The sequence below is a fragment of the Otolemur garnettii genome, unplaced genomic scaffold (assembly GCF_000181295.1).
Source record: "Otolemur garnettii isolate 467f Iridium unplaced genomic scaffold, OtoGar3 scaffold00281, whole genome shotgun sequence".
NCBI classification, from domain to species: domain Eukaryota; kingdom Metazoa; phylum Chordata; class Mammalia; order Primates; family Galagidae; genus Otolemur; species Otolemur garnettii.
Genome location: NW_003852676.1, coordinates 711,040 through 720,502, shown reverse-complemented (window position 1 = coordinate 720,502; position 9,463 = coordinate 711,040). Strand labels below are relative to the sequence as shown.

Below are 9,463 nucleotides of genomic sequence, written 5' to 3'. Positions count from 1 at the left end.
GAGAGGGCACAGCTTGGAACCCACCTCCCACCCATCCCCAGCCCTGGGGTGTGTTGTAAGAAAAACTTTGTTTGAGCCAAAAAGCCTCAGAAAGCTCCCTATGGTCCCTAGGACCCAGTCCTTCAGCACCTGGCATCTCCCGTTTGGTGAGAGAGGGGACATGACCATGGACAGGAACACAAAGTGCCACTTGGGCCCAAGATAAAGAGATTCAGCCTTTTATTCCGGATGGAGGTAGCTTATCAGGACTGCCCCAAGAAGGGTTCAGGGTTTCCACTCGATGACTTTGAGGGCAATCCGGGCTGCCTGCTGTAGGGCCTTGTTGGGCTCCCCCCGGAGGAAATGGAAGACATGTAGGTGGGACTGCAGAAATTTGCGGCCCTCAGGTGCCTCGGCCAGCATGGTGAGGGCCTTGGTGGCGTTCAGACGCACCTTATGCATGGGTGAGCACAGCAGGTCCAGGAGCGGGCTGATGGCATCTACGTCCAGGGCTGCATACTTCCCTGTGTGCCACCAACACAGGGTGTTCCTAACAGCCCGGGGGGGAACTTTGCCCACCTCTTCTTATCCCACCCTTCCCCAACCCTCCCACCTTTGCCTTAGCTGTATCCAGGGGAGGCACCACCCTGTCCCCCTTCCCTTCTCTATGCCCTCTTCCCTTACTTACACCCTTTGCTGAGTCTAGCCTAAGCCAGGCCCCCTCTTTCTCCTGTCCTTCCAGCCCCAACTGGCTTCTCCCCATCCACCCTTGGTCCTTTTACAAAACTCCACCCTCACGAGGCAACACAAATGGGCTTTTCAAAGTGTAGATCCAACCAGTCATTGACATGGTGAATATTTCTCGAGCACCTACTCTGCACCAGGCACATGAGCAGACACACATACCTACCCCTTCCCACCGTCCTCACTGACCTCCCCTCCTGCAGTGCTCACTGAACTCTTAGCCTCGGCCCCACACTTCTCCCAGAGGAGGCATGGTCCCTGTCTTATGTCCCACCATGTCATGCCCCTTCTCAACCTCACTCATCACTCTGCCTCTCCCAAGGTCCAGTGCAAGGCCTGGCATGTGGCTGGAGGACCAGCTCAGGAGGAAGCAGCCTCACCTCCCTGGGTGTCTGGCTATTGCCTGGCAAGGCCCAGTGAGCCTCCAGCCCTCTGGGTGCTCCTGCAGGAAGCTTGGACTGAGCAGGACACTGGGCCACAGCTACCCTAAGGCAAACATGCGGGGGCGGGAGGGGGCTGCCCCACACAGCGAGCTCCCTCAGTTGTACCATCAAATGGCGGACTGCAGCCTCTGAGAAGGCTCAACCTGTTTCCTCCCATGTGCCCCAAACTCCACTGCTAGGGTCTGGCGGGGGTGGTTAGGAAGATCTGTCTTTTGCAGCACAGAGGACTACAAAGGAAGGGCATGGACTGCGGCAGGTGTGTGTAGGTCAGTGGGGCGGTCAGACAGGTTTCAGAGGCCCCAGGGAGCCATGGGCCAGCCTGCCAGGGGTGAAAATCAGTCTTGAGGTGGGGACTCCAGGGAGATTTGCTCCCTTCCCCAGTCTGGGAGAGTCACTATGATCAAGAAACACCATAAAGCCAAGAGCTCCGGCGTTTGCTCCGAGCTCAGGATAACAGATTCACAGATGGCAAACTAATCAACCCCAGCATCATGGCTCACAACAGGCCTAGAGGAGACAGAAATTCCAGGCCCAGAGAACAGCCTGGTGCAGAGGCCCCAAGTTCCTAATACAAGTGACCAGTGAGGAGCCACGGGAGGTTCACAGTACCCAGGAAAACGAGGGACAGCTGAGCCTCAGACTTAAGTCCTGAAAGGATTTCAGCAACAGGTCAGAAGGAAGATTTCAGCAGTGTGGTGAGTCAGGGGGCAATATTTGGCCCCGAGCACCAGCAGGACGAGCTTTAGAAAGCTCCCTGTGGCTGCCAGCATGGGGCCACACACCTCACCTTCTGTGGTCACAGTGGCATACATCAGAGCCGCGGCGGCGCTGGCCTGCACCTCCTCTGCCTTATCTTTCAGCAGATGCACCAAGATGGGGATGACACCATTGCGCCACACCTGGTTCTTGCCCTCCAGGGGGATGCTAGAGCAGAAAGGGACAGCAGGGGGCCTCTGCTTAGGAGGAGGAAAGAGCAAGGCCCAGGACTGCCCCTGGGAGACACAAAGAGAAGGACTTGTGCTGAGACTACCCTTGGTGATCTGGAATGGCCACCCTGGGTGCCAGTGGAGGCTATACCCAAGCCAGGGATGCCTGCACCTCACCCTGAGCCATCATGAGGAGAAGGCACGAGACCTGTTCTCTCTAGCACCAAAATGAGAGGGCAGGACCCACAGGTGCAGCCACAGAGACCTGTTTGACTCTACCTCTGAGGCAGAGGGCCAGGCCACCCCCAAACCTCCGCAGGCAGCTGCAGGTGGTTTAAATAGGTGACCAACCTCCTTCTGGCTCTGTATGAAGCTGTGAAAATGTGGGTGGCAGACTCCCCCAAGAGTTTCCCAACTTAGGAAGGCCAATGCTGCCCCCAAAAGAGAAGGGCTCCCTGGATGGAGAACACCATCCGTGCCACACATGCGCAAGTTGCAGGGCAACAAGGACCCTGTGTCACTGGCTTACTTTTTAGAGACAGAGTCTTGCTCTGCTGCCCAGGCTGGGGTGCAGCCCTAGAACAGCTTAGTGCAGCCTTGCACTCCTGGGCTCGAGTGGCCCGCCTCCCTCAGCCCCGAGTCACCAGGACTACATACCTGCACCACCATGCCCAGCTCTCCTTAATCAACATTTCCCAAACATAGCCGCCCAGAGGACCTTCATTTTTCTAGAACTCTTAATAATACCTCAAAGACACAGATGTCCCATAGGAATACAATTTGGGAAATGGAGTTGGCCAGTCACTAACTGTGACATTGCGAGGCTATTGAGCTTTTAGGGCTGTGGGCCCACCTGCTGGGATCCCCGCATCACTCATGCAGTAGCAAGTGACTGCTGAACACCAGGCCTGCCACGGGCCCTGCCAGTGTCTGCCCTAGCCCAGACACTGAGGCTACAGCTAGGTTTCTCCAGCTCAACACTATTGACATTTTGGACCAAATGATTCTCAGCTGGGAAGCCAAAGCTCCCCAGCAGAGAACCTTTGGTCTAGAATAGCAAACAGAGCAAAGCCCTGGTCTCAGGAGCTCACTCTGTAAGTGATACACAAAATCTAACTGTAGGGATGCTGATCAGGACCATCCAGGGTTGGGGAGGCCACAGTTTTATCTCACAGAAAGCTTCTGTCCTGCTCCCACTGGAAAGGGACCTCTGACTAAACCTCAAGAGTGATGGGGCTGGCAGAAATCTGCCTTTAACAGACCTCCCAGGGGCCTGAGTCAGGGGCCACACTTGCAGAAATACTGGCCCAGGCATTTAGTAAGACTCAGTGGTTCTCAACCTTCCTAATGCCACAATGTACTTTCATTGTTAAAAAGGGGTTGCAACCCACAGGTAAAGAACTGCTAAGCTAGGACCTAGGGAAGGCAAGAGGGGCACACACTAAAGGGACATGGCCACAGTTAAGGCAGGGACTCTGGGAGCCAGTGACCAGCTTATGCCCGACATGGGAACACAGAGACCCACCACCAGCTCTGTGGCTTGTGGTCCCTCAGGCTGAGTTTCCAGGCCAGCATGTAGACCATGATCCAATGTCACCCCATTGGACAAGTGACAAGACACCCCATGAGGGGAGCTTCCTCATCTGTAAAGGGAGACATAGCCTTTCTTGGAGGGTGTCTTAGTGGGATATTTGTAGGCACCTGGCACATGTAGGCCCTTGGTGACCACCGAGTACACTGTCATCACCTATGGTTCTACTGTGCTTGCCTTCCTCATGGACAGGGGAGTAGCCAACAGCCTTGTTTTGTCCAGGCTAGGGAGTTTCCTGGAATCCAGAGCACTCTCAGGCCAATGGAACAGAGGTCACCCTAGTAGAGAAGGCCATCTTCTGTCCCAGCTCCCTCCTTCCCCAGGGCATAGGCAAGCAAGAAGAAGCAGGCCAAGGTGGACACCCTCAAGCTCTGGGCCAGTGGCAGCTCAGCTGCCGTCTTTGCATCTTGGGAGAAATCCAAGGGGGTGGCCGCTCCGTCTGGCTCAGGCCAGGCCTCACCTGACAGCCATGAGTGTGTAGGCGGCCTTGCTACGGATCATTTCATTGCTGCTGAGGAGTTTCTGCTTTAGAAAGAGCACCACTTGGCTGCCCAGGGCCTCGGTGGCGTCCTCTTGCAGGCAATGGGCCAGCGTGTCCAAAATGAGCTCCTGGATCACCTCCTCTTCTTTCTGCAGCTTCCATACCAGCGAGGGGATCAGGCCGCTGCTGACGATGCCTTGGGCCCCTGTAGGAAAGGAAAGGGCACTGAGGTTGGGCCGACCACCCCCGACCTGTGCTGGTTGGGCGAGGCCTAGGAGAGCAGCTCACCCATGTGGGGACTGGGCGCACCAGGGCACCCTCCTCTCTTCCCTCCACTGCCCCAGAGTGTTGGGTAGCCAATCAAGCCCTTCCCACCTAAAACATCTCAAAGCTGCCGGAGCCCCTAGATTGGTCTGGTGGGGCCTTAAGAAGAGCTTGGACAGAACACTGGAGTATAGCCAATGTCTTATATACGAAAAAGAGCTACACCCCAACTAAAGGTGACAGGAGGCTCTAGGGTCTGGCCAAGGGGTCTGGGGTGCAGGTACTGCCAAAGACACACTGAGGTGCGCCCTGCCAACACGGGTCCCAGAATGTCCACACTTGACTGCCCAGAGGAGGACCCAGGACCCCAGCATGGGCAGCATCCCAAGAGGTCCCTGGCAACTGGCAGGCAGCCCTCCCAAGTCACCGAGATGTGCACAGGGAACGTGCCAGAGCTCCAGAGAGGGCAGCCCTTCCTCACACAAGCATAGCCCCTAGGTCCTGCCATGCAGCCAGGCCCTCCCTGCCTCCCCAGTAGCCCAGCTACCCACTGAGAAGCCATCCATGACCCCAGGAAGGTAGCCACCAGCAAACACCCCTCTCTTCCACCTGCCCCAGCAAAACCCTCTAATTTACTCTAGAGAGATAAATAAACAGGTTAATTAGCCTAAAGGTCTCTGAGTGCCAATTAGCACCAGGGATTGCCTCTTTGAAGACATCACCCTGGCCTTCCTCCCTCACTCCCTGAGGACATCAAATGGCAGGTGCCCAGGGTGAGGGGTGAGAGGCAGGGCAGGGTATTCAGTGGCTCCTACCAACCCCTAACCATGTCCCCTAAGGTCCAGCAGCTCCTACTGCCCTGGCTAGCTTCTCATTGGGATGTCAGAGTACAGCAGCTGGCTCTGCCCTATTTGTTCTCAGGGCATTCATGATGGAGGAAAAACAGTTTCCTGTTGCTTCGGGTGTACTGGGCTTAAGTTGTAATACACACAGATTTCCACAAAAGCCTGGGTTATACTCCTATATGTATCCCTTCCCAGCTGTGTGACCTGGGATGAGTTACTCAGCCCCTCTGAGCCTAGTTCCCTCATCACTGAGACAAGCCTACCCCGCAGAGGGGCCGAACACCACCAGTGGGGTTGTGGGTGGGAATGCACTTCACATGCCTCAGATTTCTACCCAAATGTGAGGGACCATCACTGTGTGTCCAGAACACCTACACTCAGGGTTGCAAGCATTGCCTGCACTCCACCAGCTACCAGCAAGGGCTTGTGGGGGGTGGGGGACCAGGAACAGGATGCAAAGACAGAAGCTGCACAATCAGAGCCCTGCAGAGCCTGTCCGTGGTCCCCAGACACCCCCCTGGGTGACCTGATCTTCTCTCCACCTCCTTCACCCCCCAAACTGGGCCATGTCAGGCCTCACTCCTGGCCTCCTGCACCTACCCTGCTTCCCCTCAGGTACTGCCACGGGCTCCTACTCACTCCAGGCCATGGGTCCAAATCACCCATGACCTAGATGGCCTTCCTCCAGCTAACAGCAGGAAGGTGACAATTTGACCTTTCTGCTGGCAGAAAGGGGGACACAGTTCTGGGCTGGGAAACACCTAAGCAAAGCCCTGGACGTGAAGAAGTGTATCATCAAATTGGGGCTTGATTGTGGCCTCCTTTGCACCTGGCTTTAAGCTTTCCAGGAAATCCCAGGGACAGGTAAGTGTCTTTGCTGGGGCTATCAGGAGCTGCCTCCCAAGTTGGAACAGGCACAGGCTGGGGGACAGATAGAGGAAGCTAAGGTCAGAAAAGTTGGACTATTAGAGGTGGTCACCTCCACTGTTCTCCCTTGGTGAGGAAACTAAGGCCCAGAGAGGCCACTGAAATGCCCGAGGTCACGCAGCAGATGGGGGCAAAGTCAGGTAGAGCTCTCGGCTCTTTCGGTTCTATTTCTCAGGAGTCTTGGGACCCTACTTCTGGAAATGCTCAGCCCTGGGACCCAGGTTCATTTTGAGGCAGAGGGAGATTAAAAATAAAACGCGTGCCGGGTGTGCCTTTCTGCTCGTTCACTTTGCTTCTTTTCAGCTAAAAGAAGAGTCCCAGGCCCGGCTATTTATAACTAACCCAGATCAGGGATGGCTTGTTCAAGTGGGGGTGGGGCATGAAGACCCCAGTGGGTCAAACTGGAGGAAACTCACCCAGCTGGGCGGCAGGCTGAGAGGCAATGAGGGTTGGAGTGGGGGAAGAACAGGTGGGGTACAGAGAGAAGTCAGGCAGGGTGGCATCTGAGCTGGTCAGGCCCTGGGCCACAGGAGGTTCAGAGACAAGGGAGGCACTCCCGTCCCCACTCTCAGGAAGTGAGGAGACCAGTGGAAAAGTAGGCTGGGGACAGGTCACTTCAGAACAAGTTGATGTGTGTGCTCTGACATGGAGTTTCAGGGTCCTGGGGCTCTGAAAATGCAGGATGGGAGGCCTGGGAAAGTGGGCCCTCATGGAGGCAGAGGCGAGTAAAGACCACCCGAAGGGCCAACAGTGTGTGTTTGGGTGGACCCCTGATCTGGCCTGGTGCATATGTAGGGGCCAGGATGGGCCAGTGGTTGATAAGCTAGAAAAAGCTCCTGGGACTGAGGGTGACGATGCCCATGGCTGGAACCACCTGCAGTTGTTCATTTCCTTAGAGATGAGCTGACACCACCTCCAGGGACCTTGGCCAGCTGTCCCTGAGGTGCTAGGCAGGTTCAGTCACCAGGGATCCCTATCTCAGGCTACTGCAGAGCCCCAGCTGTCATCTCCCTGTCAGAGAAGAATCAGGACAGAACACTGGCCCCCAGGTTCACTCCCAATCACTCCTCTTCCTTCCACGAGGACTACATGTCTGCATTTGGTTCCCTGGGTACACCATGCCTCTGGTGACCCACCTGTCCAGGTTTAGCCTGGTACAGCCCCCGGCCCTGAACTCCTGGCACACTGATGTCCACCGTGCCTGCCTTCACCTCTGTCCTCAGTTTACTTATCCTTAAGCAGCTGTGGCACAGCTAATTGCTTCTTCTTTCTTGAGATGTTCTCCTCCCATGGATCTGGGACCCTCCACCCTCTGGTTCCCAACCACCTCTCCAACTGCTCTTCCTTCTTTTGGGCAAGTACCATCCCTTTCTCCAGCGGCTCCTTTCATGCCACCTCCCTCCCTGGTCCAGCACCTAATCGTGTCCTGCTGCCATCTCCTGACATGCCTGTGGTCCAATGCCCACAATAGGCTCTGTCCTGGATTCACCCTGTGGAGGACTTCTCTGCTTTCTCATTTTCTCTGGACTAGTTGATATTTTTCTTATTTGATTATACCTAGAGGGACAACTCACACTGTGGGACCATGCCTACTGTAAACAAATATAGAAAAACTCTTGTCATCTTCCCTGGATTTTTTTTGTTGAGACAGAGTCTCTTTCTGTCACCCTGGGTAGAGTGCTGTGGCATCACAGCTCACAGTAACCTCAAACTCTTGGGCTCAAGAGATCCTCTTGCCTCACCCTCCCAAGTAGCTGGGGTTACAGGCACCTGCCACAACATCCAACTAGTTTTTCTATTTTTAGTAGAGACAATGTCTCACTCTTGCTCAGGCTGTTGTTGAATTCCTAAGCTCAAGCAATCCAGCTGCCTCAGCCTACCATGGTGCTAGGATTACAGACATGAGCTACAGTGCCTAACCTTCTTGAATTTTTTAAAAGGCTCATCTTAGGGCAACAGTCCACCCCCTCCCCCCACACACACACTGTTTAAGGCACCCTTGCATGCTTGCTGACCTGGGCCAGGCTGGTCTTCTAGGAGCTTTCCCAGGCCTCTCCCTGCCACATGCCCCCACGGCATGTTGGTTCTCCTCCAGCAGTGTCACATGATCGTAATGGCCAATGACTGGTCTCTTTCTGCCCCTGCCCTGTAGCCAGGAGGGTCTGCAGGCCACAGAGCTGGACTATAGCTGCTATATCTTCAACCTCTGCCAATGGTCAGTTGGAATGCTTCTGTTTAATGAACGGGGTGACCCACGTGATTTGACCATAAAGGTGTAAAGTAGGAAGGGAGGTGTTAGCTGGGAGGACATCTGCATTTTTCTGGGATGCTCTGGGATGCACAATGCCTCAGGTTACAGTGATGGAAATGACAGAGAACAACACTGATGTCTTGGTCCTCTGGCCGGAATCTTTTTAAATACACAAGTTAAGGGGCTCCTATCCCTGAGGTCCCCACATAGGCTTCGAAATTGAAAGCAGAATTTGTAGCTTGTCCTGATACATTTTTGCTGAGGGTCTGATGCCTGCTATGAGATTCCCAAAAGCACGATGGTGACCTGGCCATAAGTGAACTGGCTCCCTTCCACTTCTCTGGGCCAGGAACCAGCTCCTGGGCCCTTCTACCTCCCTTCCCTTCCCAGGCAACCTTTCCGCTAGGCCAGGACTACCAAGGACTCTAGGACTCCACACACTGGGGGATGAGAGCAGCAGAGATGACTAATGCCCCTCTCATGGGCGCACAAGCCTCACCGCTGTAATCTCCAGGGTTTGTACAGGCCTTTCACTGGTTCTAGAGTTTTGTTAAGACATTCCAGAAGGGAGGTGCCGCTAGCCCCACTTTGCAAACGTAAAGACTAAGAGAGGTCGGTTGCCCAAGGACGCAGAGCTCAGAAGAGGCCCAGCTGAGTTTGAACCCAGGTGGGGAGGTGAGCAGGGACACTAGGGTGGAGGGAGGCAGAGCCATCGCTGCGCTCTGGCCCAGACTGCCCGGCTGTCAGACGCAGGCCCCCCGGGTTGGCATCCCGGCCTCAGCGCAGCGCCATACCAGGGACGCCGGCGCGGGCAGCGCGTGCTGGACTGCGGTGCTCTAGCGGTCGCGGCCCCGCCCCTGTCTTTCCCTGTTAGACTAGTGGCGCGTCCGTCAGCCGTCTATGCCCAATGGACAGCGAGCCGGCGCTCGTGGTGGGGCGGTGGCTCCGGGTTCGCGGTGCCCAGCGGGCGCGCAGCACCCCCGCCTTCAGTTGGCCTGGCAACGCGCTGCGC

General features: G+C 55.6%; 1 protein-coding gene across 1 annotated transcript in view; it reads right to left on the bottom strand.

The window, feature by feature from the left end:
* Window positions 1–264: 264 nt before the first annotated feature.
* Window positions 265–9,463, bottom strand: part of RSPH14 (radial spoke head 14 homolog) — a 72,978-nt gene continuing 63,779 nt past the window's right edge. The window contains exons 4-6 of the mRNA XM_003803141.1: window positions 4,144–4,369; window positions 1,954–2,090; window positions 265–503 (exon numbers count right to left, since the gene is read on the bottom strand). Of these exons, the coding sequence (XP_003803189.1) occupies window positions 265–503; window positions 1,954–2,090; window positions 4,144–4,369 (602 nt within the window). The remainder of the gene's footprint in view (window positions 504–1,953; window positions 2,091–4,143; window positions 4,370–9,463) is intronic.